The following is an 18,773-nucleotide window of genomic DNA, read 5'->3' as shown; positions in this document are numbered from 1 at the left end:
TTATAGCTGCACACACTCCCTAATGTCCCATCTATCCTCAATGGGGGGGTAATCTCTTCACTCTCCGTTTACTAAAGTCCAACGCCAGCTCTTTGGTTTTGTAAAAACATATTAATGACAGTTTTTACATCAATCTAACAGCTCAGACTTTCTGAAAGCAGAACAGAACATGTGGATCTTAAATAGGCTAATATTGTTTAATATTATAATTTATTATTGATCCTCACATACAGTCCCATCACCGCATCATGTCAGAATCAAGTTTTTATTTATTTATTAGAACTCGATTATTTTGGTCAAGTCGCTGTTTTTTATTTTGAAAAGCCCGCCCCGGAAGCTGGGTGTTGTATTGAGTTGACGGACAACTGACGTCAGCGGCTGCCTGTTGCGCCCTCACGGAGGAGGAGGAGGAGGAGGAGAGACAGTGGGACAGTGCTCATCAGTCAGCGGAGGACTGTGCAGCCGGCGGCCGCCTCTCTCCTCACCCCTCCCGGCTCTGCTCTCTCATGATCCCGGTTGGTCCCGGTATTTCCCGTTCACCCCCCCACACACACAGACTGGACCTTGCAGTCCCCCCCACCCCCCCCTGCGGTGCTCCTACCCTCCGTGTCTGAATGACGGGCGGCCGGTTCGACTTTGACGATGGGGGGACGTACTGCGGGGGCTGGGAGGACGGTAAAGCCCACGGACACGGAGTGTGTACCGGACCCAAGGGCCAGGGGGAGTACTCCGGATCCTGGTGCAACGGCTTCGAGGTGGTGGGGGTCTACACCTGGCCCAGCGGGAACCTGTTCCAGGGCTATTGGGCGCAAGGGAAGAGGCATGGACTAGGTGTGGAGACCAAAGGGAGATGGATTTACCGGGGGGAGTGGACTCACGGCTTCAAGGGCCGGTACGGAGTCCGACATAGCCTGAACACACCTGCCAGGTACGAGGGCACCTGGAGCAACGGACTGCAGGACGGCTACGGCGTGGAGACGTACGGGGATGGAGGTGAGGGGGCGGGGCTCTGTATGGGCTGACAGAGGGTCCAAATAGTTTTAATGTATCCTACACACAGACGCCCCACGCTGACATACATTTTATTTTACTCAGTTTTCCCGAGATAATGAGTAGAGTTTTTATTCTATTTTAAAGTCTTTCAGACTATTTTAGACTACTATATTTCTGGCTGTTTTTGAGATCTCGACTTATTTATCCATAACAATAATAACAACATGAATAAGTGAAATATGGGGGAACAAAACAACATTTTCTTGTTAAGACAGGAACAGTTATAAATATATGCACGGATGTTAGTCACCTTGGGGCTTCTATACACATGTAATAATAATAAAGTAAAGGTTGTGTATGTGTGACGTTGAATAAAAGGTGACCTGGTAACATGTGAACTGTGATTGGCTCACCTTGCCGCCTCTGTGACCTGGAGCACACTCTGACAGGTGTTCTCCTGGAGACACCTGTTACTTGAGGTAACTGTGGATTAACACCCTCTCCTCAGACTCAGAAGACACCCGACATGAGAGGCCTGGTTGTGTTTAATTTATTACAGCGATATGATCTCATGTGTCTGTGATTGGCTGAGGGAGAAGGGTCTGTGATGTCATCAGCATAATGAAAAGTGGTCAAAAGAGAACAAAGAATAAATCAAAGTGCCTTCAGACGTGATGTTATGAAATAAAGAGATGAGAGGAGACATTATGAAAGTGCATGTTATGAAATCAGAGTTACATAATGGAATCAAAGAGGCTCTATTACACATGAACTGGCGTAATTATGAAAAACGTCTTCACTAAATTGAACCGTAAGACCTGAAAATGATCAAAAAGAGTCACAGATGGAAATTTTAAGAAGTGAAAAATGAATTGTGGTTGTGAAGCTGACTGAGACCAAGAAGTGATGTTAGTCAGATAAAATTTAAAGAGAAACACAATGAAACACGTGCCCACACTCATAACTGAAAGCATAAAATCTAAATTAAATCATGAAGAAAAAAGCTTGTTGAAGTGACACGAGATAACATGATGTAAATGTTCGGCTTAAAAACAAATTCACCTGGGGAAATAAAAAGGGACACACATAAAGCAGATTTCACGTTAACTTAAACTGTAAGACAAAACAAGAGTTTAATTACTTTCCATTCTTTCATTTTTACTGAATTCATATTTCAAATTACGATCCTATATGCCACAGATTTGGTTATATTCTAGCTGAATATTGAGTCCACATATTTCAATATATGGCATGAGAACACATTATCATTTCGTTTTATATATGGGGACATTATACTATATGCAAATATGGACTCAACATTTGATCTGACATTAAGCACCTGAAAAAAAAAGTCCAGATAGGATCCATATTGTGAAAGAATAAAAATCAAACCCTCTCCAGATTCTCGGGTGTTATATTGAACTTTGGAGCTGATGCTGATCCATCAGAACTCGTGTGTTCGATAAGCACTGTAGTAGACTCCTGTAGTTCTCTTGTTGCCTGTTTACAATAGAGGCTGTGGAGCTGATGTTGCTGTTGTTTGTGTGCACATGATAGAAGTCATGTTATAGAGCTGATACCTACGACAGGTTTGTGTCCCATATTTCAAAGCACACCTGTTCAAACACTCACTCAAAGATCTGACATGTGGTTGATTGTTGAGAGAAAGTCACGGTCAGTGGATGATTACTCCTGCAGGAAGCAGTGTTCATTTCACTTATGAAAAATAAGACGTTAAAGACCTTTTTTCCATGATGGAGACGAGACAAGCTGTTGATCTGATGCTGTATCCGTTTCGCATTTCCCAAGCTAAGATTTTTTTCTTTTTATTATTGCAGCTACGTCTGTCACGTCGGCCAGCTTTAATTGCGTCCAATTGCTGAATTGTATCCACGCCTCACCTCGCCATTTACGCTGTCGTTGGCTGCTCCCCGCTCAGAGTCAACCGAAACAAAAAGAACCATGAAAATCCAGCCAGAGGTCAGACTCTCTGCAGACACAGCGACCGGCGCACACGTATGGAGGCCCAGAAGTGACGACTGAGCTGCATCACGTTCGTTTAAGTCTACCGAATCTATCTTTAATGTCAATTACTGCGAAGACAGCTGACTGACATAATCCAACAGAGCGGAGGGTTGTTATGATACCATTAAAACTTGAAAATATTCAGAAAAAAATCAAACAATAGTGATTTCTGTTTAGAAAATAAAAGCCCAAGGCATCGAAAGTGTTTCATATTTTAAATGATAAAATATTGCATGGAAACCTCTGCTCACTGTCTACAGTGCACATGAACCATGCAAAGTGTACATTCTCTATCTCTCTCTCTCTCTCTCTCTCTCTCTCTCTCTCTGATCTGAAAAGTGTCTGAAGAGCTGCAGTTTTTCTCAGTGCTTTGCTACTTTTAGGTACTAACGCACTTTTTGTCATATAGCCTAATATAAACCACTTGTTATGAACTAGCTGTTAGCTGGTTGGTTGAGGTGTTAAGTTGTCAGGAGGTAGTTTTTACACTCACAGAAATAACAATAGGCATAATGAAAAGCAGCAGGTTCAGCAGCAAGTTAATAATGTGTAGATGTCATTCCAAGTCTATAATGGTGTTAATTCATGAACAAAAACAACAGAAAAACAATTAAAAAGTCAACAGCAACACTATAAAACTTTACACGATTACAACAAAAGGTCATAGATATTTTAGCTTGATTTTTTTTTTAAGCATTTTTTTTTACAAAGTGTGTATGCATGCACGCAATCACCTTTACTTTCAGTGTGACTGGTGTGACTACATGTGGAGGGGTCAGCAGGTCAGAGGTATACACAGGGGTCTGATCGTGCAGGGCAATAAGAGACTGATAATGTTTGTTATTATTATAAGACAGTTCTTGTTCTGCTTCCTCCCTGTTTGTTCATATCATGCAGAAAAGTACTGAACAGTAGCTCTTAGGACCTCTTTATGCTCTCTGTCCAAAACGCATGAACACAAATTAGGGAAAGGGCTTTTGGGTTTTCTGCACCCTCAGTCTGGAACCTGCTGACTGAAAACTAAAGGAACTTGTGTCCTTCAATGTTTTTAAATCTGAAACAAAAGTCATGGAAGCAGATTCTATCGGGTGCAGATGTTTTTATATCGACTGCTTGAAGTACTGATTAGATGCTTCTGTTTTAATGCAAACATTCGTGTTACTTTTCTCTCTTTGTTTTTGCGTCCGTAGCATTGTGTTTTTGCTGCTGGTCATCTTGGCCAGGTCTTTGTTGAAAAATAGCTTCCTCATATAACTTGGATTGATTATAAAGTTGAAATAAATAATTGTAATTTGATCTGAGCGACTGGACCGAGGTCACAGCCTCGGCACAGTGTCCTGGATCAGGGTTTGTAACGTGTATGAAGACTTACTGAGGCAGGTAAAGAGGGATCTGCAGTCAACCACGAAGATACAAACGTGTTGAAGAGGATCAACGCCACAGCTCAACAAAAAGATCAAACTAATTTACTAGCATGAAATCTATGCTAGCCCATGCTATGCTAGTTAATGCAGATAAAGGGATTTGCGTTGTATGGTTTAATTAAACTTAATCTTGTCCTTATTGGGAGTCAGATGGATGTGAAAAACGTGTTTGTCAGTGTCATCAGCCTTAACAGACAGGTACAGCCGAGTGTCATCGGCATAACATGACACTGTATTATTACATAGGAGCCATCGATGGTATTTTAACAGCATGTGTGGTTTTGTATAAAGCCACTCAGTTGTTCAATGTTCTATCCCCGGCCCTGTCCGGAGTTTGTATTCACACTGAGGCTGCAGGTCAGAACAGTGAGCAGGAGGGTCCTTTTTAATCTCAGTCTGAGAAACAACTTGGAAGAGGACTCTGGTCCCCCTCTCACCATGCTGTCCCATATTTGTCCCCCCAGACGCCTCCCACCCCCCCCCCCCCCCCCCTCATGTAGCTCTGCAGAGCTAAGTCAGGAGAGTGGAAGGAGTCCACCTATGAAAATGCTGAAGAGATTAAACAGTATAATACAACAATATATTCATAATTATCCAAACAGAGCCACATTTTGTGGTGTGTATATGAGAATATGACGTTAATGTGTTAAAAATGCATGCTGTTGTGTAAGTGAAAGTTTAGTGGAGCTACTTTTACCCTGCTGGTTACCTGAAACCAGTTCAGCTTCAGGCCTCGCTCCTATATTTAGCTGTGCTCTGCACCTTAATGTGGCAGGAATTAATCCATCTCACCACTTCAATCTTAACCAACGCTTTAAAATCAACATGTAAGTCTTCAGCAGATCACTGTGGGATTCTTCACCACTGTTTTCAGATCACCGTGTCAGGGTGCAGTCACACTGGCAATCTGTGCAGTGCCTAGCCACGCTAAAGTCCAGTTCATTTGGTGTTCTGTACTCAGGCACGGTACACTTCCTTGGCTTTGGCACACTGCGGAGAGGTGTGCTCGGGTGTGCTACATCTCATGCACGAGCAAAGCACTCAGATACACGACGCTGACACTCTTCATTGTGGAGAAATCCAGAGTTTCCAGACTTATCTGCCAAGTAGCTGTCCTGTTCTCTGTTTTGTTTTCCGATGTGCGGCTGCAGACTCGACATGACGTCTCTTTTGTCTTTTTAATGAACTTACGGCTTTAGCTGATTAGAGGTGCTTTATGTAACATTAAAAAATACTGCGTTCGTAGTGATACCGCACCCTTAACCTGTGGCTCACTCTCCCTCGCGTGTTCGTCATACGCGCTCGCACGGCTTCAAGCACTGGATATTTACCAGCATAATGTTTCCAGAGGAGGTAAGTGGTCATACCGGTGACAGAAGGAGTCTGTGTATCTCATTCTCCATCCTACAAACGACATCTTTCTCGCAAGTAGATGAATGACAGCAACTCCCAGAATGCACAGCTCCGCCCCGGCTGCTCTTCCTCACCGCCTCCGACAGGCAGGTCTTGAGTCTTCAGACGTTGAAACAGACATTTCCATCATTTTCAGTTCTTCTCAGCTTTCTCCACAGATCCTGTTAGCATAGCTTCCTGCCAAGATGGCGGTTTTAGATTCTGGCAGTGAGGCCCCGCCCACTGATCTGTGATAGGTCTGTGGTTTCAGTTGGTCGAAAACACAAGTACTAACCTTATAGTTTCACCCCCTGTAACAAAAACAGCTTCTGATGAGGCAAAATGACGATTTTTGCGTCATGGGAGAATCCTTTTCAGAAAAGAACTACAGAGCTTTCCTCTCTCAGGGGCAAAATGAGGGCAGGATGCACTCATTATTCCAGTCCTTAGCTGGAGGATTGTCACTTACACAAATGCTTGGTCATATTCACAACAACATCCAGAGGTTGTCAGTTTTTTGAAACACATTACAGCAGGTAAGACGTGCAGTATTTCTTACCTGGCTGACCGGTAAAAACTAAGTGAAGATGACAGCAGACTCTCTGCACACCGTGTGGTCTGAGTATGAACTCTTGACTTCAGGTCTCAGGTACAGAACGCCCAGGATGAGAATCACTCAATCCAAATGAGACATCACATCCTTTGTACCAAACAGTGTTCAGCTGCTCACAGGCTCTGATTATATAGTATGAACTTGGTACTCTGCACTTTAATGAATTTGCTTGTTGAAATCCCTACAGTACATGTAATCATATGATGCTTTCAAGAGTTGTTTTTAAATGGCTTTGTTGTCATGTCCTGTGTGATTGTTGACATCTGTTGTCACTTATGTTTGTATACCTTTGGGACAAGACAGTTCACCTGGGGGCAAGAAAGGTTTCATTCCTGCATTTAAAACGTAATGGTAAATAGACTTGAGCTTGTATAGTGCTGTTCACACCACGCTATGTAAAGTGTCCATCAGTGTTCACTAACCCATTCATACTCATTCACACACCGCTGACACTCGTACAGCGGGAGCAACTTGAGCCGAAGTGTCTTGCCCAGGACACATGATCATGTGACTTCCAGCACGGGGGGAACGAACCACTTCTGTCCTTTCCGGTTCAGAGTCAACCAACTTTAGTCGAGTCACAGCCGCACTTTACAAAGGATGTGGCTGACAGTCATCAAGCATGGAGACCACTCCCATGTTGGTAGTGATTTGAAAGCCCCGCTCCTCCTTTAAGTGCTGCTTATTGGTCCTTTTATTCCACACAGTTGTAATGTCATGTGACTAGCCGATGACTTTGTGCTTGTGATGAGGCTGTCACATACTGTTTGCTTTTTATCCACTCATTTGTTGCAAAGACACGATTATCTAATGTTCCAAAGGTTATCGTGCCAGATTCTTTTCTCCAGTAAAAAAACGGTTTTCCCATGGTCCCATGGTCCTACAGGAGCTCTCTTCAGCGCTCCTTTATTCGCAGAGTTTTTGATATAAATGACATTGTTTTGGCTTTTTGCAGCACGTTTCCTTCACTTGCAGCCAGATTCAGTTTTTGCATTTCTTTTGGGCTTTAGCATTAGAATGAATATTTTATCAAACTTTGCTCCATGCATTTCCAAATGTACTGTACATCGTTTCAGCCATTGTAGGATGGTTTCCTGTGTCGACCACCGTAATATTTTCTCCTTGTAAACTGTCTTACACTAACTGGCCACACGGCTGCATGGACGGATGTGCACTTTTTTAATGCTGAGACTGGATCAGTGAATCTTTAGGCCTCAGTATTAATGGCTAACAGCTGTCCTAAGACACGTTGTTTGTGTAACCCAAATACAGTTTAGGGTGTTGGGTTGAAAGCTGACCTCATCCCCCGCCCATGTTGGTTGATAGTCATTAATAACAGAAAGTTCTAGTGTGGTAAAGCACAACAAAAAAAGTCATGAAGTCTGATGAAGCAGTTCAGAGCCAGTCAGAGCAGAGCAGCGAGGGTCTGAGCAGTAAACAGGCCGGAGTCACACAGCTTCTGTTTCTGACGTCCTCCTCCGATTTCTTCACAGTCATTTAATGGTTTTTAATCATTTCAGACTCAGTTTGTAAAATTCATCTTCCATCTAGCATGCTTGCAATAGATATGACTCTGTGTATAACAATGCAGCTTGTAAAGAGAAGATTAAATGCTCTGTGTTTTTTTTACTGGTATACCAAAAAGTCTGTCTGCGACCTGATGCCGTCCCCTTTATGAGGTCTAGTGAAAGAGTTAAGGAACATGTCTTTACTTGGAGTTACTGACCAGGAGAAGATGACATGAGTAACATCTCTTTCAGTTGATGGATGTAGGAGTATTAGTGTGTCCTAACTTTGGCATCCAGACCCCAGCAAGAGGTCACAAGCTGATTTTTCTGTAATATTCTGATTTTTTTAATGAATTTATTTTTTTTAGATAAATCTCTTTATTAATTCAACAGGTATCATGACATACAATGAGCATGTAAGGAAATATTTTTTGGAAATATTTTTGATGTCAACACACACACATCCCCATACACATGTTTGGTTGGTAAGGAGGAAGTGACGTTGACGAGCACGGTGAAGTTGAACTGGGCACTGTGCCCTCATCCAGGATTTCTGTTTCTTTTTTTATATCAAAGTGAACAGTATCTGTCTTTTTGTACCATTGTTTGTTCAAATGACACAGTTTGGTGAAGTCAGCTGATCATAAAAATAAAATGGATTGATATAATGATCAGAAGTTTCTCCGAACACAAAGACTTACAGTGTCTCGTAGTAGTTCTTAAATCCATTACTTTTGTCTCTGCAGGTTTCAAATGCAGCTCTCTGAGGGTGTGCAGATTTAAGGGGAGGTGGGGGGTGTCGGAAGAGAGAGGGAGAAGGGGGTTTACTCCATACTAAGATCTCTGCAGGAGTTATGTTTGGCCGCCCAGCAGACTTCCCAGTGTCTCGAGTTACCTCCATCTTTTAAAATAGCACATTCTCACATTCTCCAGCTGAAGGCTTCAGGGCTGCTAACCAGGCCACAAAGCTAACTGTTTCATCCCTGCTGCTGCCGTCACATTCACTAATGTGTCCAAATATGTCCGAGCTGTCAGAATACCTGCAGACTGCAGCTCACAGGTGTCAGACTGGCCGCTCAGGGGACGACTGGTCACTGGTGCAGTCTGTAGGGAAGCGTCAAAGAACGTTGATCTCCTTAAAACTCAGTCAAGAATCAACTCTACAACACCTCCTGCACACTGTCCTCATTGCATAAATACATTGACAATGTTTCCTCACCAATATGTTGCCAATGTATTCGTTCAACTTAGACAGTTTGCAAGGGTTTGTCTGCAATTTGTGATCATTAAAAACCAGAAATGACCCGTTATTAGTACCTAGGAATTAAAAAGCCTGTCAGTCTGCAGGGTTGTTTTTTTTTTAGCATGCACGCATTTCCTTCTGCAGAACATTGTTCGGTAAGAATGGAGCTCTTCAGGAAGTTTTAAAAAGAGTGGAAAGTAGGCACATAAGACACATCAAATCTTTTCCATGATAGGAAGGAAGAAGTTCCAAGTCACAGATTTAATATGTATTTCTTACCAGATGGTCTGACACTGAAACATTCCCAGCTGACTCCTCTTAGTTTGTTTGAAGGGGAGGATACATCAGTGGATAGTTTGATATAAAACCTTGACGTGGGAGAAAGTTGAGCCAAAGGTAGAAGCAGCTCAGCCTGCAGCCCCTCAGCAACAAAAGAAGAAGACACGCTTTATTCATACGTTTAGGGGAAATGACACTGTACACACATGCACAAACAGGATCTTATGTACTCATGGAGCGACGTCAGAGTGCGCTGCCCATAGGGAGCGCTCCTGAGCTGGTGGGAGTTAAGTGCCTTGCTCAAGGTCAGCTCTGCTCAGGAAGTGAACTTGCAGCTCTCCAGCTAATAAGACCAATTTCCAGACCTGTTCCACAACAGAACTTGACCCGGCCGCCTGCTGGTTCTCAACCCAAGTCTGTACAGACTGAACCTCTTACTCTTAGAATTATAAATCAAATAAGTAATAGAACAATTTGTTCATCTGTTTATTGATTAGACGCTAAAAATAAATATCAGTTTGTTTTTCCTGTTCTCATTTTTTTGTGTGGATCATAAAATGGAAGTGAGAAACTCACAGCACTGTGTGACTGTGTGACCCGGGGCAAGAGTTGTGCTGCGGCAATCAGAGGAGCGCACAACGCTCATTGTGATGAGGCACTGTATCGTTAATCAATAAACCGAAATGATCAACAATTCACGCTAAAGGCAGTGTTGGTCATTTTCAAAAACTAGCATAACTTTAAAATGATGATATCTTGTGAACATTAAGCATTAGTATTTTAAGTAGATACAGAAGGGGTGAATAACGTGGCACCCTCCGCTGTTGAAAAATGAATCTGATGCAGAAGTGTGAAATCTGGCAGTTTGTCGAGGGTCCGCTTGAGACCGTCTACAGAAGTACCAGAAGTCACAGACACACCCATCATGTTTCACGCCTGGTTCAAATAGCAAATTGGTCTGATTGGCTCGTCTCTTGCTGGGGGGGGGGATTTTTTTTAAACTCCTCTGATTAACAGTTGGCACGATGTAACGGTTTATCAAGAGGCTTCAATAAAACCTGCCGCAGCCTGTCAATAGGTTGACTGAGAGTTAGTTTGAGACGGCATCTCCTGCTTAGCGATGAAGTCACCTGAAGGATGACATCACTCAGGCTTTGCCCAATAAAATGTACAGTCTGTGTTCGGTGTTAGCATACTTCATGCCGCCCTCAGCATAACTCAGCATGGCCAGATCTAGAGAGAGCACTAAAATGTGAAAACATGTCAGCTGGGACCAATTAACATGCCTGAAACATATTTGTGTAGTTTAACTGTCTGCAGGTAAAGAAAACCCCAAAATATCCCAAATTGTGTCTAGTACTTTTGTTGCCATGGTATCAAACAGGTCACGATATCATTTGGATTGTATCAAAGATTACAGTTGTACCTTAAGACTGACTTGTTTCTCTTGTGTCGTTGTCGTAGGTACGTTCCAGGGTCAGTGGACAGGTGGGATGCGTCATGGTTACGGCGTTCGTCAGAGTGTCCCGTACGGCATGGCCTCGGTCATCCGTTCCCCTCTGCGGACGTCTCTGGCGTCCCTCCGCAGTGAGCAGAGTAACGGCACAGTGCTGCGTGACAGTCTGTCCGACAGTCCTGCCGGAACACGCGGAGGCTTCGTACTCAACTTCCACTCGGACGGAGAAGGTTCAGAGAAGAAGAAGGGTCTTTTCCGCCGTGGCTCTCTTTTCGGTAGCCTCCAGCGGCTCCGCAAATCAGACTCCCGCTCCTCCATTTCAAGTAAACGCAGCTCAGCACACAGTGATACCACCATGAGCCGCATCAGCTCCAGCGACGCCAACTCCACCATCAGCTTTGGAGACGGAGACACGGGCGATGACTACCTCCCCCTGGAGGACAATGTGGACGCCACCACCACCGAGTCCTACATGGGCGAGTGGAAGAACGACAAGCGGTGTGGCTTCGGTGTCTCGGAGCGCACCAACGGCATGAAGTACGAAGGCGAGTGGTTGAACAATAAGCGCCATGGCTACGGATGCACAATCTTTCCTGATGGCACAAAGGAGGAGGGGAAGTACAAGAACAACGTGCTGGCCCGGGGCATCAGGAAGCAGCTGATCCCGCTGAAAAACAACAAGACCAAACAGAAGGTGGATCGAGCCATCGAGGGAGCCGTGAGAGCTGCGGCCATCGCCAGAACCAAAGTGGAAATCGCCATCTCCAGGTAACAACACTGCTGGTTGTGCATGTGTGTGACGTTTATAATAATCCACAGTTTGCATAAAGAATGAAGCACAAGGATATGGAGAGAAGTAAAGACTCCTCCTGCTGGATGGCTGCAGTAGGTCACAAGCCCCGCCTCCTCCATGGACACAGCTCTGTTGACAAATCAGACGCCTGCAGAGCTTAGTGCACCAGATTATCAAAGTAAAGGAGTAACAATGAGAAAAACATAATAACCAATTAACGCAAGAGCTTCTGTGACTCTCAAAGGACACATTACACAAAAAGGCATATTACAAACAGCAGTCTGCTGCACCATCAGCCGTTAGCAGGAAAAGTGATTTCTGGAAGTACTTTGTCAAAAAGTAATGTGCACATAGAAATATTAGTTCAGTATGTATCACCACCAGGGGAGACATTCAACAGGCAGGGGACTTTTATTTTGAAGGGGGGGTTATAGAAGTGCTGTTCTTTTGTACTCTTTTATGTGTCTCTTTTATCTTTAAACAGTTAAGTTGAACTAAAAACCCTTGGGCACATTATCATCATCAATCATCAAGAGCTGATGAGCAGCACACCACACAACTTCAGTTTTGCTTTGACATGTGTTTGTAGATATTAAAGGTCCCATATTTATGCCCTTTTGGGGCTCCATGCAGGCTCTCTCATCTGCCTGGTTGCTTCAAACGCTCAGAATCCCCCATGAAAAAAATAAAATAAAATCTAATCACGCACAAGACACAAAACACACTAAAGACTATATAAAAGCAGAAAAAGCAGAATATGGGACTTTTAACATCAGAACATAACCAGCTGAATTAATTTTAAGGTGAGTGTGCAGAGAAGAAAAGTCAAGTTTACTCCCTTTAATGCATGAAGAGACAAACTCACCTGTAACACACAGCTGGTGTTCAAAGACTCCTGAATACATTCATTCATTTATCTATATATGGTATTATTTATCATTTTAATTAGCGTGTGTCACTGAACAAACGTTCATTCAAAGTGTGGACATAGGCACGTCTGTGTGTGTGTGTGTGTGTGTGTGTGTGTGTGTGTGTGCGTCAGAAGTAGTGCCTGTCTAAATTAGTCTGGGGAGGAGGATGCATATCAACAGCTGACAGGAATACACACACACACACACACACACACACACACACACACACACTCCTGCTTTCATGTTTCTCGTGTTGTTGATTGATTGAGGAGTGTTACTGTTGTTTATAACATTGTTTCATCGTGTTGTCTGTTGCCATGGGAACAGTTACAAGCAACACTCTTTAACGTTCATGTGTGAACTGTGTAAACGCCACAGACTGTGAAACTGGCGTTCGTTTAAATGCCTCAGGAACATCTTATTCTGAGAGCTGTCAGATTCACGCGGAGGTTGAAGTTGTTAATGAAACGATTCTGTTTCAAACACAACACAGCAATGGTGTGGTTGCTGAAATTAATCATCATATTGTATATCCTGTTCCCAAAGGAGAGACAGAGTGAAGTCTCTGAGTTGGATGACGTCAGTAATGGATGAAATGAGGTGAATAATTAAACTCCCTGTTTGCCAGGGGCTTTAAGCCCCTCCTCAGCTCCACCTCTTTGCTTTTTTTCTAGAGTGATCTAAAGGTAGGTAGAGGCAGCATTTCCAATATGGAGACAAAACATCAGCTGGCTTCATAACTCCTGATGACGTCACTGAGACAGCGTCCATGTTCGATACAGATTTAGACTCTTCCCATGGCTCGTTTTATCCAAAAATCCACCCAAAAACTTCAACAGTGAGGCAACTTTTTATTTATTATCAAACATACGTAGTTTAATATTTATGGATCTACTTATTGGTGAACCAGCTGACTGCACATTAGGGAAACCCAACATACATATGTAAACGGTTTCAACAGGTTCCATATGTTATCAGTTGTGTTGTTGCACGTGTTTCACGTGTTGCAGCTCTGAATGGAACAGGTCAGTACAGATCTGTTTCTTCTTTTACTTTATGTCATGCTGAATCGACCAGGCCACAACCACATGGGTTTTAGATATTTAATGATGGATCATGAATGAGACGGCTGGCTGGATGTTAAGATTATGATTATGATGGAAGAGGATGTCAGGTTGCTGGTCTGGGAGGATGGACTGACCGCAGGGCAGAGGGAGGCTCAGGATGGTTCAGTCCGAAGCGTAACTCTGCCAAAGCTGATCACGGCCCAGACCGGGCCGAAAGTTAGACAGACGAGATGAAGGGATGAGGAGGCTGAATGGATGAGAGGAAGGAAAGAGAGGGTGGGACGTCGATGAACTGAGACAAACGGGGTGGAGTGGGATGGATCAGTTTAAGTCGACTTGTCAGGTGGTTTGGACGAAGTCCTGCTTCTGAACCTAATTAATATATTAACTTCACGTCATGACAGCAGAACATTACACTTCAACATGATTTCAGCAGACATCAAACTACAGTGATGCGTGTTGTGATGCTGAAATTAATTTTAAAATTAATTCATTGTTTTTAATCAGAATATATTAAAGGCAACTTCGTGCACACGGATCAAATTGCACATATTTGTTGCCAACACGGTCATTTATTTTTCTGTCACAGCAGCTTCTGTCCCATCGATCATTCAAATAAAAGGTTGTTTAAAACACTTGGTATCAAAAAGTATAAAAGACATTAGCACCTGACTTGTTTTTAGACATAATCTGTTGTTCAGTTCATCTTAAAGTGATATTCATTGAATGCTGCAGACATACGGACACAATAACATGAAGATTCAGCTCAGGCCTGTGTGGAGACGCTGATTGGATGAAAGTCACACAGAAAAGACATGAATCAGTTCCTCAGGTGCACACTCACCAACTACATGGAGTAAAGTTTGTGTGTGTGTGTGTGTGTGTGTGTGTTTGTAGGACGTCACACGCCCGGGCCAAAGGAGAGGCTGCAGACCAGGCTGCACAGTCGGCTATCCAGGACTCAGATATCGCTCGAGCTGTAGCCAGAGAGCTGTCTCCCTCCTTCCACCAGCCAGGTAACAACAACAACAACAACAACAACAACAACAACACAAAAAATACATAAAACAAACCCAACATTGAAAAAAGAAGTCCAGGGATTAAACTCATATTGTTGAATTTGTGATGTGCAACCTTTTTATCATCAGTAAAGTGAGCAGTAAATACAAAACAGATAACGTTAAATGCTAATGCTAACGCTAACCCCAGCCTCTGACTTACATACACTTTTTAAGATTAAACAACACATGCTAAAGTATGCTAACATTATCTTACTACTTAGCATGGATAACATCAACCTGTCTTTTCTAACGTCCATATTTAACCCTGTGTGTCTAGCTGCTCCAGCATGCACTCAAACAGTCAATATAGACAGTTTACATGAAGAGCAGTATTATTATATTACTTACAAAGAGAGTTTAAGCGATACAGATGGGATTGAGTCACTGTTACATCTGGATGTCCCTTTACAAATCATAGCTCCTGTGTAAATGTGCATGCATGGATCAGCTCATACTTCACCCTCCAAACGCTCACATTCAGCCAGGAGAGGTTAATGCAGAGCTTCACATGGACAAAAAGAAGAGCCAGGTGATGAAGGTTGTCATTGGATTGAATCACAGCAACACATCAAAGAAATGCTGAGTGAAATGAAATGTTTGAAGGGCATCTGTGTCAAGTCTGGCTTCAAATCACCACCACACCATTTGGGTCACCTTTTTCCCTCCAAAATGTTGATTGTCCTCACATCAAACCATCATTTACTAAATCAACATTATATTGAAGAAGACTTCAAACTCTAGATTAAGAAGATTAATTTGTTTGGAGGAAAAAATCAACTGAGAAGAATAAAAAAAAACATTCAGATTGCTTTTGTGAAGTCGCCCCCTGCTGACCATGAGAAAGGTTTAGGACACTTCTGCATGAGCCTCATGTTTATACTTTATATACAGTGGGCTGTAGAAAGAAGATAGCTCTACCTTTAGTTTTAACTGGAAGCTCTGTGTTTCATCTTCCTCTGAAAAAGGTGGGACAACAGATCAAACAACAAAAACAAAACAACTACCTGAGGCAGCCATCTTTGATTGAAGTAAAAAAAAAAAAAGGAGGCAGCTATTTTGAGTACATGAAAATGAAGTGAGCCCCTTTTTCTTTGTTTTCAGGCCCTGACTACATCCGACAGAAGTACAACGAGCCCGTGGAGGTGAAGGAGGTTGTGGAGGAGAAGAAGAAGTCTCCATCAGGGAGCCCTCATTTCTACAGGAAAGGCACAACACCCGATCAGTCCCCCTCCAACAGTCCCGCCCAGAGCCCCACTCCATCACCCGCGGTCGCTCAAAAGTCTTTTTTCAGCAGTAAAACTCCGGCCAGCGTCGCTCCTGCTGCCAAAGAGAACAAAGCCCCGCCAGCCGAGCTTCAGACGGCAGGTAAGATGTGACAGACAGGAAGAGAGACATCCTTCAGTATTCACACGATGACCAGAGATTTTGTTTCTGCCCGCCAAACCTCATTTGACTGTAAAAACAGTTACAGTACTGTAAAACATTGTTACAGTTACTGACAGATCTGGGTTCAATGTCAGTTTGCTCTCTGGTGTTCTTTTCCTGTGGATAATCTTTAGTGAAACATTTGGTAAAACATTTGCTTTAATATAGATGAAAGCAGATAAATGTGTAAACAGCAGGAGATCCTTGGTAAGTACAGCCTCACTTCTGGGAAACATAGGACATTGGTCGAAATGTAAATAAAAACAGAATGTGATTGTTTGCAGTGCATTGAAACCAAATTACATTTTTAGATTTGTGCAGAAAGTGTTGGACTTTTTCCAGCATCGTCTTATCACCTAAATAAATGGCTTCAAGACTTTGAAAATCATCATATTCTGTTATTTGACTTTTTACACTACTGTATGTTCCAACTCTGAGAAATCATGTATAATTATTTAAATATATTAGATCGGCTGTGGATCAGTGCTACAGCCTGTCGTAACGTGAAGGTTGGGGGTTTGATCGCCGACCATGAGATACTTTTGCATGTTGAAGTATCCTTCTGAAGGACCCTAAGCTCCCAGGGCGTGTGCTGGTTTTTAAAACATAATTTGACATATTTGACTTTGTGTGTGCATGCAGACTAAACCAAAAACACTTTTTGTTTAAAGAACATCTGTGAATCCGAGGACAGTCCTTATGGAGATCCTTTTGTCACCAGATGGAAGACTTTTAAAAACCCCTCTCTAACCGCAGGTGTAGAGCTGCTGCTGTTGCTAGGAGATAATTTACATTGTTCTGGTGTTGTCTTGTTGGAATTCCCTTCAATACAAACAAATGTTAAGCACACAGAGCTATTTAAAACAGACCCAATGGTCACCTCAGAGGGAAGCAGAAGTAACTTTGGTAACCTAGCAACAGTAAGCGCAGATGAGAAGCACCGAGAAACTAAGGTTGTGGGTGCTGCAGGCACAAAGAAAGCCATTAATGGTAGTCAGCCATGATTCTGAGTTGATCATATCCAGTTTGAGTCACATTATACACTGTGGGTCCCATGTCTTTATAAGAAGTGGATGAAGACTCTGTGACGTCACCTGGTTTACCAGCTTGAAGGGTTCAGGCACTTTGGCTGAAATCATCTTGTGTTCCTGGAGCGAGGAGTGAACACGTTAGAGCCGATAGCATCAAACACTCTTAATCATGTGTTTTTGTTCACCAATGTGAAATTCTTTATTTATTCCGCATTTTTGTTAAAGGAAAATGATTTAATGTAAATAATAAATATGTGGTTCTTCCTGCATGGAGGTCACATTCATTCATTCAATAGGGCGTATGATGATGAACATGAAAGACACAGAGAGAAGTTTATTTCTTCTTGGCTCTTAAATTAGCAACATTCTTTATTTATTACTGTGATTATAAACTTTTTTTTGCAAATGTTTTCACTATCGATCTTTGCCTTCTTACAAACCATCCCCAGGACTGATGCATCTTTTTAAAACTTGTTTTTATATGTTTGTTATCAGCGCCAATTATTTTTTTTTTATCTGTACTTTTACAACACATCAGCAGCGACAAAGTCTTGTAAAACTTTTGGTTCAGCTCCATCTTCTGGACCTTGGAAGACCTCAAGGCCCCATTTCACCCAAGCAAAGCTTTCCTGAAAATGTTGAGACATTTACGATAATACCAAATCTGTTGATCCAGACATTAAACTGAGCCTTTGTCAAACAGCTTAGTTCAAATCCTCAGGAGCATCTGGAGGTTTGGTATTTTGCCAAACAAGAGGAGGATCAAAACACCAATCCTGAGATTATTGGAGAACTTGCTCCATCTCCTCATCCTAACCTCGAGTTAAGTTAACTGTTTGTGCTCTACTCTCTTCTATTCGTCAGGCATAACAAAGGCAGCATCAAAACTCTCTCTCAGACAGGAAGTGAGGCAACAGGAGGCACCGCCACCAGTCAAAACCGCTGTTCCCACAACCACCAGCAGTTACCCCAGCAACGGGCAGATTCACTCCCAGTACCACGGTTACTATGTCAAGGCTGATGTCAAGGCTCCGCCGCCAGAAGACCCAATTGGTATGGAGGATGATTTCCACCCTTCAAGCCTTGCGCGCCTGCCGCCACCTGCCAAACCGATTCTGGCACCAGCACTAAAACCTCTGCCGGCTCGGAGCCCTTCACCAGCTCCACCCAAAGAGTCCTCAAAAGCACCAGAGCCCGCCAAGCCAAAAAGACAGGAGTCAACCAAACCAAAGAGCCTTGCAGAAACCAAGAAAGCTAGCATGGACATAGCTCCTGAAATATTAGAAGAAGAGTCGGTGAGTTAGATTGTTTGTCACAGTTTTGTTTAGAACTTGTTGGTTTGAAAGAGTTAATGAGTGCGTTTACATGGACTTGAGTATCCAACGCGGCTGTATGCTCATCCAAAACGAACTCAGTCCATCTAAAAAAGTTTAAAAAAGCAATCCAACAAAGGTAGACGATCGATCACTGTTATACCAGAATAAAAAAGAAGCGATCTCAGCAGGATGCCTGTCGGATCGGGCCGTGTTTATTTTTCCCGTGTGATCTATAT

The 18,773-nt window shown here is 42.9% G+C and overlaps 1 protein-coding gene across 1 annotated transcript; it reads left to right on the top strand.

The window, feature by feature from the left end:
- Positions 1 to 374: 374 nt before the first annotated feature.
- On the top strand, positions 375 to 18,551 carry LOC306826372 (junctophilin-1-like). Its single transcript, XM_079347657.1, has 5 exons — positions 375 to 993; positions 10,942 to 11,701; positions 14,602 to 14,720; positions 15,867 to 16,130; positions 18,086 to 18,551. Exons 1-5 carry the CDS (start codon positions 615 to 617, stop codon positions 18,523 to 18,525), a joined length of 1,962 nt encoding a protein of 653 aa, XP_079203783.1. The 5' UTR covers positions 375 to 614; the 3' UTR covers positions 18,526 to 18,551.
- The last annotated feature ends 222 nt before the right edge of the window (positions 18,552 to 18,773 follow it).

This window comes from Symphodus melops (genome assembly GCF_947650265.1).
Source record: "Symphodus melops genome assembly, chromosome: 7".
Lineage (NCBI taxonomy): Eukaryota > Metazoa > Chordata > Actinopteri > Labriformes > Labridae > Symphodus > Symphodus melops.
Note: the sequence above shows the minus strand (reverse complement) of the source record. Positions and strands in the feature narration are given on the sequence as shown.

Coding starts and splice junctions, on each gene's coding strand:
- LOC306826372 (XM_079347657.1), top strand. CDS start 615: ATGACGGGCGGCCGGTTCGACTTTGACGATGGGGGGACGTACTGCGGG. Junction 994..10,941: donor GGAGACGTACGGGGATGGAG/GTGAGGGGGCGG, acceptor TCGTTGTCGTAG/GTACGTTCCAGGGTCAGTGG. Junction 16,131..18,085: donor AGCCGAGCTTCAGACGGCAG/GTAAGATGTGAC, acceptor TCTATTCGTCAG/GCATAACAAAGGCAGCATCA.